General features: G+C 49.6%; 1 protein-coding gene across 1 annotated transcript; it reads left to right on the forward strand.

The window, feature by feature from the left end:
- Window positions 1-403: 403 nt before the first annotated feature.
- LOC138447278 (galectin-9B-like) lies at window positions 404-11,053 on the forward strand. The gene is made up of 5 exons (XM_069602947.1): window positions 404-554; window positions 6,636-6,727; window positions 8,124-8,328; window positions 9,163-9,273; window positions 10,785-11,053. Exons 1-5 carry the CDS (start codon window positions 480-482, stop codon window positions 10,788-10,790), a joined length of 489 nt encoding a protein of 162 aa, XP_069459048.1. The 5' UTR covers window positions 404-479; the 3' UTR covers window positions 10,791-11,053.
- Window positions 11,054-15,599: the final 4,546 nt, after the last annotated feature.

The following is a 15,599-nucleotide window of genomic DNA, read 5'->3' on the forward strand; positions in this document are numbered from 1 at the left end:
TTGAAGAAGTAGAATAGCATTATATGGCTCAAGCTGCCGCTAGTGAGCTGTGTGACCTTGGATATGACCTGTAGATTCTCTGAGCCTTAGTTTTCCGGTCTGCAAAATGGGTATAACTAGGCCTTCCTGCAGCACTGCCACCCCATGCCCAGGCAGCACCCCATCACATACACTGTTGTCTGGATATGACACAGCCACACGCTCAGGGGCAGTGTCTTCCAGAAGCTGTGCACGTGGTGAGAATGTCTGAGCCTACGTGAACTATTCTGACTTGGGCTGGAGGGAAGGAGGAGAGCAGAGGGGAGAAGGCCCTGGAGAGGAGCACCCACTTCTGTCCTCCGTCTTCCTCCCTACCTTTCTCCCTTCCTCTAAACTGACTTTCTCCTCCTCCTGGCTCCTCCCCATTGCATAACAAGTAAACTGCATTGAATTCTGTATCTTGGTGAGTCATTCCTGTTGCAGAGGTCTACCTGGACAGCATGCAAAGCGAGAGTGGTCACGTAGGCATTGAAGAACGGGCCTTCAGGGAGACCCAGGACCCCTACATAAACCCAGTGAGTTCCAGGGCTGGGGAGGCCTCAACCAGGGGGACGCGGCTCTGGGGCTCTGAGGAAACAGCTCCTGCTGGGGTTACAGGAGGCTGGGGGAGGCCTCGTTCCAAAGAGAACAGACGAAGGGCAGACACACCAACTAGGGCGGCCCTGCCCTCACTCCTGCCTGTGCCCATCTCCTCCATGCTGCTCAAGGCCGAGGGGCACCAGGATTTGTGCGTGGGACAAATGTTTCCTGAGCTTCCTCCTGATCTCTCTCCTGTCCTAGGTGCTCAGTGGGGGAAGAAGAGTCTAAGTAATAAATAGAAAGGTGAATTTCCTTTTTTTGTTTAACATGAAGGAAAGTAAGCGTTTTCTGGGGAGGATAACAATGGAACATGGAACAAGTGCCCTTCTAAGCACACTTACTTGGAAATGACCTCCCTGGGTTCAGCCATTTACTAGCTGGATGACCCCAAGCAAGTTACTTTACCTCTCTTGGCCTCAGTTTCTGCTTGGGCATAATGGGAATAATCAAGTCACCACCCAGAGCTCGGCTAAGGATCAAGCAAGGTAGCACGTTGAGAGAGTTTGAAAGGTATCTGGCCCACTGTGGGGGCCTCTGAAAGTGTTTAGAATTGTTAAGAGTCTGGGTGCAGGAGGAAAGCCCTTCCGAACAGGTGTCTGGGTCTGAGGGTTGAGAGAGCTAGGCAGGGCAGGTCAAGGGTGTTTGAGAAAGACTGTCCCAGGAGGGGGGAGCGGGCTGCCCCTGCGCTGCAGGGTGCAAAGTGCTCTCTTCTGGGCACTTTTAACCCCCTGTGTGGAGGTCTTGTCATAGGCAGCCTTGTTTAAACCAGCGGTCCCCACCTCCAGGCATGGACTGGTGTTTGTGCATGGCCTGGTAGGAACTGGGCTGCACAGCGGGAGGTGAGCAGCTCATGAGCTAGTGACGCTCCATCTGTATTTATAGCCACTCCGCATCTTTCACATCTTCCCAGCCTTGTAAAAATTGTCTCCCGTGAAACTAGTCCCTGGGGCCAGAAAGACTGGGACAGCTGGTTTAAACCCTTATCATCTCCACAACATACATGTATTACTGAGGCTCACAGAGATGGAGGCCACTTGTAAGGTTCCCAGGTAATAAGTGCTGAGGAGGGAGGTGTCTTGATTTCCCCCATCCGGAGGGAAGGAGGTATCCACAGAGAGTGCCCTGGGGGAGGAGGAGTGCCCTGGGGGAGGAGGAGGCAGGCAGGCAGAAGCCTGGGTCCCAGAACTTTCTGAGCTCACTGCTTCCTGGCCTGGCCCTGCTGTAGGAGCCTTTCCTGGGCTCAGGTTCCTGAGAGGCTGGGCAGGTGGGCTGACGGAGCCCTTCGTGGGGAGGGTTGCATGAGGCATCAGGTGCTGGGGAGCTGCTTGGTCCCCACTCAAGCTCACCTCCCCAGGAGCCCTGGTGTGGCCTGTGTGCTCCGTGCAATGTCCAAAGTCCTTCAGCCCATCTAGTGAGGGCTGCCGGTGGGGCTGGAGGAAGCTGGGCTGCCTGGTGGGTGCCTCCACAGTGGTCTGAGTCAGGATGTGTCGCCTGGGTCTTGTTCTCCATCAGATGGGGGACCCGGAGCCGCTTCCAGGTTCAGCCATTTTATTATTCTGATGACATGTTTTTACTCTCTAATCCTTGGATTCAAAAGCCCAACTGTAGACAGGTCATGTGACTTGGTGACATCAGAGCTTCCAGCACATGGAGTTGGGAGGCCAGCCTAATCTGTGAGGCTACAAATCCAACATAAAAACCCATCTTCCTGGGTCATAGGAAGCAAAGGCCTGTGCTGCTCTTTCCTGCTAAGATCACAGACACACACGCACATGCACAGAGGGGCCATCGGCCACACCAGGCTTAAACCATACAAATTCATTTCCTTACAGTTCTGAGGTTAGAAATCTAGAATCAAATGTCAGCAAAGCTGTTTCCTCTGGAGCCTCAGGGGAGAATGTGTCCTTGTTTTTTCCAACTTCCAGAGGCTGCCCGCTTGCCCTGGCTTGTGGCCCCTTCCTCCTCCTTCGATCTTTTTTTTTTTTTTTACTCTGTCAGGTCTCAATTGCGGCACAAGGAATCTTCCTTGTGGCCCATGGGCTCTCTAGCTGTGGCCCACGTGGGATCTTAGTTCCGCAACCAGGGATCTAACCCTCAATTGCTGCATTGGACGGCGGATACTTAACCACTGCTGGATCACCAGGGAACTCTTCACTTTCCTCCTTCTCTAAAGCCGCAGCTTCCTGCTTCTGTTGTCACATCTCCTACAGCCGACTCTCCTCCTCCGCCTCCCTCTTTGCAGACCCTGTGACTATTGGGCCCATGCAGATATTCCAGATAACCGCCCCCCCCCCCCCCCCCACACACACAGTCTCAAGATTCTTAATTATACCTGCAAAGTCCCTTTTGCTGGGTAACGTAGCATATTCACAACTTTTAGGAATTATAATGTTGGCATTTTTGGTGGGGAAAAGGGAGAGGGTGTAATTACTCAGTCTACCATAACCTTCTTGGAGTCAATAAATATTAGTGGTTTCTTTGAATCTTTCCAGAAAAGTTTTCTTTATAATAAGTAAGTATATGTATATAGCCACTCCTACCCATTTAAAAAATAATACAGAGGGCAATATTACTTATCAGTTCTCAAAGTGGTCCCTTCTTCCTCTTTTCTTGTTAAGTCTCCCTAGAATCTGTTGTGTGGAAATACCGTAATTAATTTCACTATTTTCTTGCTAGCGGACTTCTGGATTCATTTCCAATTCTTTGCTATTAGAATGCAGTAATGAGTAATCTTGTCTTTGCATTATACTCAATTTGAAATCATCTTGTGTTGCAGAATGTGAGGGCACCACTTAAGACATTAAAATCTCATGAAGTTTTTTTGGGGGAATCCTTCCCTAAGATTAACCTGTGCCGGGGTCCAGCCCCCGCAGGATCCAGGGGAGCCCGAAGGAGAAAGGTGACGTGTGGAAAATGACTTCGAAAGAGAGATAAGGAAAGAATGTTGCAGATAAGAAAATAGAGGAGAAAAAGAAAAAAGAAAGACCTAGGGTGACCAAGCTTCGGTGAGCGAGGCCCATTACTTTATTTTCAAAAGGGACTTTTATACCTTGACTTGTACATAGAGGAAATGAAAGATGCAAAGTCATACAGAGTCAGCCCAAACATTACATCTGTTTTGTCTTTTTTGAAACCAAGATTTTTTCTGCAGACTTTTCCCATAGACAATGTTGTGTACATTATCTTCTGGCCTTGGGGGCCTGTGGACATTTAATGACCCTCTTTTGATAAAGGCTGCTCAACCAGAAAACTTATTTTCCCTCAAAGTGTTTTTTCTTTATATTTCGAATCTATGTCAGCCTCAGAAAATGCTAAACAGAGTTACATTTCTCACGGAGCAAAGGTGCAGTGAGTTACAACAAAGAAAGAACCAATTAGCTCAAAAGTCTGATGTGGTTAATTCCAAGGTTACTGCTTGTTTTTCTCACATTCCAACTATGTTAACTAATGTACTCCCAGGTGCACAGTGGATAAGAGACATGGGAACTTGGCAGCAACCATTGGCCCAATAATGAAATCCTACACCAGCACTACTCTAATAACTTTTAATTCTTTGAAAGGCTCTATGTTTTAGGCTTCCCGTGCCTCTCACAGTTGAGAGGCTGTGAACAATCATATGTGTAGCTGCAAGAGTCTAGATAAACCTGCCAAGCAAGCTAGAATGCTAACAGAGGGGGTTTGATTTGAAATATTCTTCTCATGTCCAGGAGACTTACTACCTAGAGCCCTAAGTTGATTTTCTCCAGAGAAAGGTGGTCGGGGATAGCCCCCTGTTAATGTCCGAGGAGTTGGTGAACGTCATGAAATAATAAGACAGACAGATTCTGGTTTTGGGGTAGATGCTCGAGAAGGGGGGCCCCTTGAGGCCTGATCTCACCTTTGCCTGTCAGGCCTCTTCCTCATGACCTTTGCCATGGGCGGGATCTCCCGTGCTGGCTCCTGGCAAACCTGTACTGCCCACCCCCATGATCCACACAGGGCTTCCTCCATCCTGCCTTCCTTCTGTGCCCTGAGAACCCTTCCTATCACTCTATGCCTTAGTGTGATTATGCTTAAGGGAGGAGCCCATGATGCCAGGTGGATACATTTTCAGCCTTGTCTCTCCTGATGGTGAGAAAGGCTCTTAGGGGGATTTCAAACTCCAACAAATGAGGGGATTCAGGCAAGAGCACCATGCTAGTCAGCCTGTGTTCTGCTTCTCCAAAATCACTGACATGGATTTTGACAGAAAGAACTCAGAGATGCAGAGACGTTGTGATTTGCTTAATGTCACCAAAGTTTTTAATGGCAGAATTTACCAGACCTGCGGGCCGCAAAAGACACCTGCCCAAGGTCTGGGAGCACAGTCTGTCTGAGTGGGGTTCTGGCATCACCAGTTAACTCCCAGGGCCAGCTGTGCACACTGGGCTCAGAGGGTCTTCCCTGGATTCTGAGTGGTCCTACAACCGAAGGACATGGACTAGGACTGAATTGAGCTGGTGCGTATCTTTTTTGTTTGGCCTGCAGACTGTTTAACTCATTGCCAAAGAAAAAGTATAATACAGAGATGAAAACAACACATACCAGTCACTCAGTTTCAACTCATGAATTATCTGCTTTATCTCTGCCCAGCTCTACTTTCCTTTCCACCCCTGGATTGCTTTGAAGCAAATATAGATATATCAGTTGAATGAAAATATTTCATTATATGTCACCTATAGCAAAGGAAACCTACTACAATCCTTTTCGAAGCATTTTGCTCCCCCAATTAGAAAGTTTTACAGAAGAACAATCTCAGATTTCTGTCTTCTCCTAAAGACTTGGAAGCTCTGACAACACTGGGCCTGGAAGGTAATCGGGTTACAGCTGAGTGGACATTGCACTTTAGATGAGGGAGATGACGCCTTCTTTGCTGCAGTCTCCACCACTCCCGGCTGCCCCCTACCTGGCCAGCTCAACTATGCAAATCACCTGCCTGGCTCCTGTAAGCATTTAATCTTTGTAAAATATTACTTAGAGGAGGTAGAAAGTACTTCAACAGAGTGAAAATGTGAAAATTGACTTGGAGACAGAGCTGTGTTGAAGGCAGTTTGTACAACCACGTTAGATAGAAAGCATTCTGGAAGGATGCTCCAGTCTCTCCCCACAGACATTTTCTCACTAATCATCAATGTCACCCAGAAACTGGGACTTGTTCTCATTTCATGGATGAAGAAACTGAGGCAAAGAGAAGTTAAATAAGCTTCCCAAGGCCACTCAGTAAATGAGCAGCAGAATCAGGATTCAAACCTGAAGGATGCCTGGCTCTAAAATGAAGCATCTTCACCGTAAGCCTGGGTGCTTTAAAAAGGCTCCGGAAAGAGAACATGACAAAGTGATGGGGCCCAGGAGGCATGGAGATGCCAGTGAGGACTTGGGAGGCTTCCTGGAGCCTGGAGCAAGGATGGGAGCCCAGGAGCAGGAGCAGAAGAGGGGGCTGCCCCTGGCTGCAGAGAGCACCCGGGAAGAGGCACTTTCTGAGGCTGTGGGGGCGGGGGGCAAAGGTCAAGGTCTCCATTATTCTCTGGATGGGATGGGCAGGACAGGGAGGATGACTTTTTGGCCTGCTCAGCTGAGCAGAAGGTTTATCCTCGAGGATAGGTGGGTGGGTCCCTTTGGTCCATGGTGGACCCCTGAGTCCCCAGCCAGGACTTAGGTCTTTACTAGCAGCTTGGCTTGGGGTCCAGCCACCCCCCTCTCTCCCCTGGTTCCTTCCCATCTCAGGGCTGTGGACTCGCCACTTCCTCCTTTGTCAGCTGCCAATCTGATCTTGTCACATCCTCTCAGAACCTGAGGGGCTCCTTCTCCCAACCTCAGAATATCTGTGTCACTTCCTTGCTCCAGGGCTGGAAGGTCCATGGAGCTGAGGCTCCTTCTGTCCTGTTCGTAGCTGCACTTGGTCCCTAGGCAGCTGCCCCACACCCAGGCCAGCCCCGGCCAGGGCTGGAGAGGATGGAGAGAGGGAGGCAGGCCAACTGACCGCTGTCTCCTCTCCACAGCCTGTTCCCTTCACGGGGAGGATTGAAGGGGGTCTCCAGGATGGACACAAGGTCACCGTCATGGGGCGTGTTCTTTCCACAGACGAAAACAGGTACTGGGAATTGTTGTCTCTCTCGGCCTCACCCCTGAGTGAACCAGGGTGCTGTCAGCTCAGATGGTCCATCCTGTTCCTCCAAGCTGCCCTCACCCTTTTCAGGGGATGGGAAGGGCCTGGCCCTGCCAACAATGCTCAGCGCCCCCTACCACCTACCTGTAGCATCCAGGGCACCATTAACCAGACTCTGCAGAGACAGGGGGAATGGAGGCTCACCGTCTAGGGAGGGAAGCAGGCCAGCCCAGAGGTGGAGTTCTAGGACTGAACTTCGTATACAATGACCCAGAGCTCGAGCCCTGAAGCCAAAAGAAACCCCAGATAAACAAGCAAAACAGAGCACTCTGCTGGTAGAATGTCCACTGAGGGCCACCCATGGGTGTGGGGCGGAGCCTGGTTCTGTGGTGATGGCATGGGAGCCAGACGTGCTGTCTGACTGTTGTGTGTTATTTGGGAGCCTGAGCGACCCCAAGAAGCAGCCTGGGAACCACACTGGGGCTGAGTTCAGGTAAGGTGTTGGGAGAGAGATGCTCATTGAATAATTCAGGCTGGACCTTGGTTGGGGGACAGGCATGAGCTCCATCTGGGAACGAGCAGAACAAGGACTTGCTGCATCCCTTTGGTGAGCTAGGCCCCTTGGAAACTCCTTTTGTCTTCCCTCCTCACCTGATAGTTTCAGCTATAGCCAAAAGAGGTGGAGATGGTGAGGGGCTTCCTCTGAGGTGAGATGGGAACAAGAGATTATTTAGGGGTGCCCTTGGGCCATTTCAGTTGTCAGCCCTGAAGGAAGGCAGTCACCCCTTTGGTGCATGGGGCAGTTTGAGGATAGCATGGTCCTCAGTCATTGCAGATGACGAACAGGGCAGATCTGGGGTCAGGGTGCAGGCCTGCTGACCTCTCTCAGGTCAGGTGGGCACACGACATCCTCTGAAGAGGGACACACACACACTCTGAGGTCCCCATGCCCAGAGACCTAGGGTTTTTTCTGCGTCTCCCCTTTAGACACCATCTCTGTAGGTGTCCCATCAATGCACTTGTTCTTTCCATTTGTCCTCTTTCCCAACTCAGCAGACACAGGCTGACCTCCAGGAAGCCACCACTTGGCCCCAAAGACTCTCACTTCTAGGCACATTCCTCTACTTCCATCTTGGATACAAATTTCTTTACCCATTTCTTCCTTATTTTTAGGAAACCACACTGTAAGGGCAAAATGTGGTAACTGCACAAAACACACTGCAAATTCGATGAACCAAAGGGATGGGACAAGACTAGGGATGGGTACCAACCAGCCACGCAGGTTGTATGCAGGCTCCCAGACGATGTCCGTCAGAGTGAGCACTTCCTGTTCCCACCCTTGGCAGTAAGCCAGGATACTGTCTGATGTTCCCTGACCTAGGTTTCAAGTGGACTTTCAGATGGGCATCAGTGACACAAACAACGTTGCCTTCCACTTCAACCCTCGGTTTGAAGGAAGCGGGTATGTGGTCTGTAACACGATGCAGCTAGGAAACTGGGGGCCGGAGGAGAAGAAGATGCAGATGCCCTTCCAGAAGGGGAGTCTGTTTGAGATCTGCTTCAAGGTAGACAGCTCCTCATTCAAGGTGAGTGGGAACTCTCCTCTCTTCAGCTGTCTGTTCCCCAGCCCCATAAGGTGCTGCGAGCTGCCTTTAAATAGTCATGTGAGCAACACTTTGTACAGAGAAGAGGACTATTTCCTGTAAGGCCGCAGTCTCCTTACACGCGTTCACCTCCTTACACACCCTCACCTGTTGCTTCTTTCACTCTGGAAGTAAGCACTGGAGAAGTCACTGTGATGCTTTTTGGCCTCCTGGGTCCTTCAGTCCAAGTTATTTCCATTTCTCTGTCATGGCCCTTCTTCCACTCCAGGTCCCTGGGAATATGTGTTTTCCTGTTACCTTGTTGCTGCATTTATGCAGGTGTTATTAAAGACTTAGTTCTGCCTGGCATCGCACATTGGTTTTGCAAGCAGAGCGGTGTCTCTGGGCTTGGGGAGATGGGAGGGGAGCTGAGTACATCTGTGTCTTTTTTCTCTGTGTGAACATGAATGTCCCCACCCCCTCATCATACAAGCTGACATTACTTCTTCTCTGCTCCCCATGGACATTTGCATGTATATTTCAAGAACACCACAGGAGAGCTGAGACTAGAAAGACAGACCTACTGTGATAAACACACACCAGAGGAACGAAGAAGCCAAGGACTAGAGTCAGGTGGAGGTTGCCCTTCGATGCACTTAGTTTCCCGAGCATGTTCCTGCCACTCCCACAGCACTGCAGGCTGTTGCCCTGACCTACAGGGGATTGATGTAAGAACTAGATACAGGTCTGAACGTCTGGGAGCAGGGGTCCCAGCAGCACGGGTGTGCTCCCACCTGGTCCTGGACCCCTTCCTGCCATGTGCGCTCATCTCAACAGGTGATGGTGAACGGGAGCCTCTTCCTGGATTATGCACACCGTGTGCCCTTTGACCAAGTCAACGCCATCTCCATCGGTGGCTGTGTGCATGTGTCCTATATCAGCTTCCAGGTGAGACTCCACCCAGCATTCGTCCCCAGGGGCTGGGTGTGAAGCCCCGTCCTCTTGCGGGTCCCACTGTGTGAACCCAGTGGTGCCAGCCAGTCTCATCTCCAGGTGCTTCTGGGTTCACACCTCTGGCTCCCCCAGTCTGTCCTTCTTGTGTTGCTGTCTCTGTCTGGGGCACCCACTCAGGCTCCTGGACTAGTAGGTTTCTTGTCTCTGTCACTCTCTGTCATCCCCCTGGTGAGGAGGCCCTGTGCTTCTAGAAAGAACCTGGAATCAAACTGAATCCAGCTCAGATCCCCAGCTCTGCCATTTTCATCGTCTGGGGAATCTTAGATGAGTGACTTCACCTCTCCCAGCATTAGTCTCTTCACCTGCGGAAGGAGCAATATCGGCAGCCCCACAGGTCATTGTATGAGTTCAGTGAGACCATACACATCGAAGGGCACAGTATATCCTTTCTGCGGCCATTCCCGGGTTTATTTGACCTTCTCTGTGTATTATAATTTCTGAATGTGTTAGCAACATCTGAAAGGTCAGGACCAATTTTGCAAAATGAAAGAGTTCTGGAATTGGATGGTGGTGAGTTTTGCACAACCACAGGCATGGACACTGAACTGTAGGCACACTCATGAGTGTGCTTGGTTGCTCAGTCATGCCCGACTCGTTGTGACCCCGTGGACTAGAGCCTGCCAGTCTCCTCTGTCCATGGTGCTTCTCCAGGCAAAACTACTGGAGTGGGTTGCCAGGCCCTCCTCCAGGGGATCTTCCCAACCCAGGGATCAAGCCCAGGTCTCCCTCACTGCAGGTGGGTTCTCTACAGTCTGAGCGAGTACACTGAAGACGGTCAATTTTACGTGATGTGCATTTCACCACTGTTTAGCAAAAGAGGTCAGGTAGATTTCTTCTTCCTCCTGAAGAGGGAGAGGTCCCAGGAGACTGATCACCTCAAGGATGCTGACTAGAAAATTCCAGACTGGCTGATTAAGACTACATTCCTGGGGAAGGTCAAAGCTACAGTTAGGTCAGGTGTTACACCTAGGCTTGGTATCATGGGCTTCAACAAAAGTGAGGCCATTTTGAACCTGTGGTTTTCTCTTTAACTATGCCCCAATTTGTAGCAAACTCTCAGCCTAACCCAAAGATAAATTCAGACTGTAAGGCATCAGCATCACTCTCAGCTACTGATATAGAGTCCCCACAGCTTTGTTCACCCTTGGTGTGGTCTCCATGGGCAGGACTGTTTGCTTAATCCCTCTGACATGCGTAACCCAGCAGGACCCTATGGGGGCATCCTGGGACAGCCCTATGACCCATGAGTGTTATAAACCTTTAGCCTCCTAGGCCTTCCCCAAGTTCCAAGGATTAAATTTAAGTGAGCAAATGCAGAAGCAAAGGGTAACAGTCAAGCAAAACAGAGTGATAATAGGTTAACATTAGACACCATCAGGGACCTTTAGTTCCTCCTCAAGAGCTATAGGCAGTATCTGAACCAAATTCTTGGTGCTGTTTTACAGATATAGAAATCGCTACCATGTAGACGATGTTCACTGCATGGTGCTCACATGGTCTTAGAACTCAGAAGCTTGATGATATTGACTCCCGATTACCTCATCACCAACCAATCAGAAGACATCCTTACGCTGATCACACACCCCTCACCCTCTCCCTCACCCTGTGTTTAAGACCATTTTCCAGAAAGTCATCGTGGAATCTGGGGTTTTTAAGCTTGCCTGGGCTCCTTGCTTGGTACCTGCAATAAATGCTGCGCTTTCCTTCATCATAACCCTGTGTCAGTAGGTTGGTTTTACTGTGCGTGGATGAGTCGTAGTAAGTGGAGTAAATCTGATCTAAATAGTGACGGATGGACTGGAAATTCTGATGATGAATTCATTTGAAAGATTCCTTTCTTTAGCAATGTATGGGGGCTACAGAGTGGGGCTTTCTCTTTCCTAGTCAGTGGCAGAGAAAAAGAAAGGAAAAGAAGGAGAAAGGGTGTCATGTTTAGCTAAAGTGTGAAGACTTGATCCGTTCTCTCGGGCAAAAGCAGCCTACCTGAACGTCATCTGCTGCTCTTCCTCCTCACTCTGATTCTGAAGTCTCCATCACTTGGACAGGACCAGGGGTCATGTGGGGTCTTCTTCAGTTGTGAGACATTTATCCAGGATTCAAGAGCTTGACTGTCATCCATGCAGTTGGGATGATCTGGTACAATCCCTTTTAAGGAGGTTAAAGGGAAAATTTTGCTCTTAGTGATTCCAAATCAGATGGTAGAAGACAACTGGGACTGAGTTTGGTGAGTTGTAGTCAGACCTAGTGCCCTCCAAGCCTCAGGTCACTCAGTGCTCACGACAGTCATATCAAAGGAGGCCCATGATTAGCTCCATCTTACAGATGAGGAGAGACCGAAACTTAGAGAGTGCAGGGGAGCAAAGGTTGCCACTCCTACATGTCACTTTGGCCTGAGTATTCATTTAGGCTGATTCTTCTCAAGAAACTGAAGGCTCACAGTTTTTCTTTTACCTCCTCCTCAACACGGGTTTGCAAAGAGTCGGACAAAACCGAGTGACGGAACTGAACAACTGCAGCAAAGAATGCAAACAAAGGACCTGTTGTAGGAATAGAGCCGTGAGCAGAGGTATTTACAGAAGAACACAGCGAGGTGTGGAGGACAGAGTCCACTCTGCACCCAGCAAACACGACATACCAAACACTGACTTTTCTGTGAATAGCCTTCCTCTTCTTTGAAGTCCCCAACCATTGCCCTCAACGTCCTCTTGTGATTTTAGCTGAAGGTGGTGTTTAAAGTGATGGTTTTGACCATTTGGTGGGTAGTTCTCCTGGGTCTCTCCTATGTATGCAAGGGTTACTATATGTTTCTTAGATTTTTTTTCCTTTTAATATGTCTCATGTCAATCTGATCTTAGACCAGCCAGAAGAACCTAGAAGGGTAGAGGAAAATTTATTCATTCCCCAACATTCATGTTGTCACTTGTGGCAGAATTCACTTCCTTTTTAGGGCTGAACGATATTGCATTGTATGTGTAGACCTCATTTTGTTTATCTAGTCATCCATCGATGGACACCAGTGTTGCTTCTATCTTTTGGCTGTTGTAAATAATACCAGGTACATGGGTGTACACATCTCTCTTCAAGCCTCTGCTTTCAGTTCTTTAGGCTATATAGCCAGACATGGAATTGCTGGCAGTGGTAGGTTGCTTCGGTTGTGTCTGACTTTTTGCGACCCTATGGCCTGTAGCCTGCCAGGCTCTTCTGTCCGTGGGATTCTCCTGGCAAGAGTACTGGAGTGGGTTGCCATGATCTTCTCCGGGGGATCTTCCTGACCCAGGGATCACACCCAGGTGTCCTGCATTACAGACAGATTCTTTCCCATCTGACCCAGATGTGGAATTGCTGGACCAGATGATAATTCTGTGTTTCGTTGTTAAAGGAACATCTGTACTGTTTTGTAGGGTCGGTCTAAGACTATGCATAGTGATGCTCTCTGTTCTGGAACACCGGGGGCACTCACATGGGTCTTTACTACTCAAGGGAGCCCCAAAGACATTAGGCCAGCTGGAGCTAGTACTGTGGCCAGATGGGCCTCTGTGGTCCTTATCACGACTTCAAGAGACAGCTCAGCAACAACCATCGGGTAGCTTTGAAGAAAACGAGGATTATTACTCTCAAGCCCTAAGGGCCACATAGCACAGTGGCCAGTGGGAAGGAGGGGGTGAGAGCACAGGTTGAGGCTCCGCTTTTATTGGGGTCCAAAGGTAGGGTGGTTACGCAGGAACCAGGGGGCAGGAAGCAACATGTGGGGTCACTCAAACAGTTTTCTAGGTTGCCCAGGGTTTCCTAGAAAGGAGAACTTGATGGATGGGGCAAGCGTGGTGGCTTATCTCGAAGCTGTCACACAGCTGACAGCACGTTTACAAAAGACGAGTGTCTTTGAAATGGACGCTTTAGCAATCAGAAGCTTAATGCCAGCCTCTTAGGGTCAAGCACGTACACTGTGTTTCCCATCACAGCCTCACCGTTTAGCATCCCACCAACACACAAAAGGCCTCCTTTCTCCTTGTCCTCATCCACACTTGTCAGGTTCTGGCTTTTTGAGAAAGTCAGTGGCCGACACATTTGGAACAGATCCCATGGTCTACAGTGCAGAGAACAGAGAACCTCAGACAAGTGTCTGGACTTTAAATAACGGAGCTTGAGGGCTGCCTCTCACCTCAAGCCAGGTCCTGGGCAAGGGTCTCAGTGACTGCACACACAGTGACGCCAGGTTGCGGAGGTCAGCTGTGCCAGCCACTGGGTCTTGGAGACACCTCCTTACGGCCTTTATTCATCCAAAAACCCACTGGCCTTTGGGTTTTCAGTAGGCCGTCCCTACAGGGCTGGAGCAGAGGCCCCTGGGCTCTCCTTTTTGGGCTGGACTCACTGTGACTCACTTCCAAATCACCTGGAGATGTCAAAGTGCATGTCCACTTGACCTCGAGCCGTCCCTGTTTCTCCCTGGGCTCTGAGAGTTTGGGGTAGTTTCTAAATTTTTAAAAGTTCACTCACTTATTTCATTTTCCTTTGTCTGTGCTTATTCTTCATTGCTTTGCACTGGCTTTCTCTGGTTTCAGCAAGTGGGGGCTTCTTCAGTGCCATGTATGGTTTCTCATTGCTGAGCCAGGCTGTAGGAGTGTGGGATTCAGTATTTACAGCAAGTGGCCTCCAGAACCTGGGCTCAGTAATCGTGGCACCGCATGTGGAGTCTCCCAGGACCAAGGATCAAACCCGCCTTCTCTGCATGGTGAGGTGGATTCTCACGCACTGTGCCACTGCACTTGGCCTGCGGTGTTTTTTAAACAGTACTTTATTGAGGTGCGGTCCATGTAAACACACAGACCCTAGTCTGCTGGATGAGTTTTTATGCTATAAACAACTGTATGACCACCATTCAAGTCAAGCTCCAGGGCATTCCCAGTACCCAGATGACTCCTTCAGGTCCCTCCCACGTGGTGCCCCTCATAAGCCATTGCTTTTCTGACCCGTTTCTGGATTTTCTGTGATCAGAATGCTCCCAGTGTGTGCTCACTTGTGTCTGGCTCTTGTGCTCAACGGTGAGGTTCACTGAAGACCTTGCCTTTATCCTCAGTCTCATTTCCTTGCTGAGGGCTAGTCCATAGCAGGCGATTCCCAGGTGGCTCAGTAGTAAAGCATCTGCCTGCCAATGCAGGAGACCCAGGAGACATGGGTTGGATCTCTGAATTGGGAAGATCCCCTGGAGGAGAGAATGGCAACCTGTACCAATACTCTTGCCTCAATAAATCCACAGGCAGAGGAGGCTGTCTATAGCCCAAGTGTTTGCAAAGAGCATTCACTGTTCCCCTTCTCCTGTTTTAAACAGTGCTGTTTCCAGTGAGGGGCTGTGACGAGTGAAGCTGTTAAGCACATGTACGTCTGTTCTGATCTCTCTTTGGTGAATATCTAGGAGCAGAGGAGCCAGGACATAGGAGAGGTAGAGGATTAACTTTATTATAATCCACCAAGTTTCCAATGCTGTTGTATTTTGACTCCAACCTGTGGTGAATGAGTTCCAGTTGCTTCCTATTCTAGTCAATGAGGAAAAATTTCCCGTATCCCGGGTTTTGAAGAGGATTGCAAAGAATCTCTCCTTCTTTTCCCCCTTTCTGTTCCAAGTATGTCATCTGCCCCTTAAATCCAGTCATATTCTAGTTGACTCAGGAATCTAGTGGGGATGGAGGGTGGAGGGAGGAGGCAAGTGGGCTCCGTCTATGAGAACGTCTCAGAGAAGTCAGCCTTTGCAAATTCTGAGAGCCCAGGCAAGAGCCAGAAGGGAGAGAGGTGCAGACCTGTGTGTGGCCCTGGGGCACCTGCTCCCCTGCTCCCCACTTGGTGCCTGTAGGACCCTCAGCTGCTCATCCAGGCTGCACCCCAGGGCCGCCTCTCGAACAAAGAGTGGGGTCCCGCTTGACATCAGGTAAGCTATGCGTTTCCTCCCTACCCCACTTTGCTACCCAGCTGATCCTAGTCTCTGTTTTAGTCAATCATTTCCTTTAACAAGGTGCTGGAGCCAATATGAGACATTTATTCCACACAGTGACCCACCTCCATGTCATTCAGAAAGTTCTAGAATGTCTAAATGTTCTCTGCTCCCAGTCTAGAGCCCAGAAGGAAGGGAGAGAAGAGAAAAGAAGGGAGAGAGAAATTCTTAGAGAGCAGGGATCAGAAGCTCCTGGGGCATCATTAAACACAATGATAAGGTACCTTCATGATAAGGTTTTCTATTCATATTTATAAAACATTTCTTTCCATCTGAT

The sequence above is a fragment of the Ovis canadensis genome, chromosome 11 (assembly GCF_042477335.2).
Source record: "Ovis canadensis isolate MfBH-ARS-UI-01 breed Bighorn chromosome 11, ARS-UI_OviCan_v2, whole genome shotgun sequence".
In the NCBI taxonomy this organism is placed as follows: Eukaryota; Metazoa; Chordata; class Mammalia; order Artiodactyla; family Bovidae; genus Ovis; species Ovis canadensis.

Excerpts from the sequence above, each read along its gene's own strand:
- LOC138447278 (XM_069602947.1), top strand. The coding sequence starts at position 480 with ATGCAAAGCGAGAGTGGTCACGTAGGCATTGAAGAACGGGCCTTCAGG. Across the intron at positions 555-6,635 it reads AGGACCCCTACATAAACCCA|CCTGTTCCCTTCACGGGGAG; the intron begins GTGAGTTCCAGG and ends TCCTCTCCACAG. Across the intron at positions 8,329-9,162 it reads TAGACAGCTCCTCATTCAAG|GTGATGGTGAACGGGAGCCT; the intron begins GTGAGTGGGAAC and ends TCATCTCAACAG.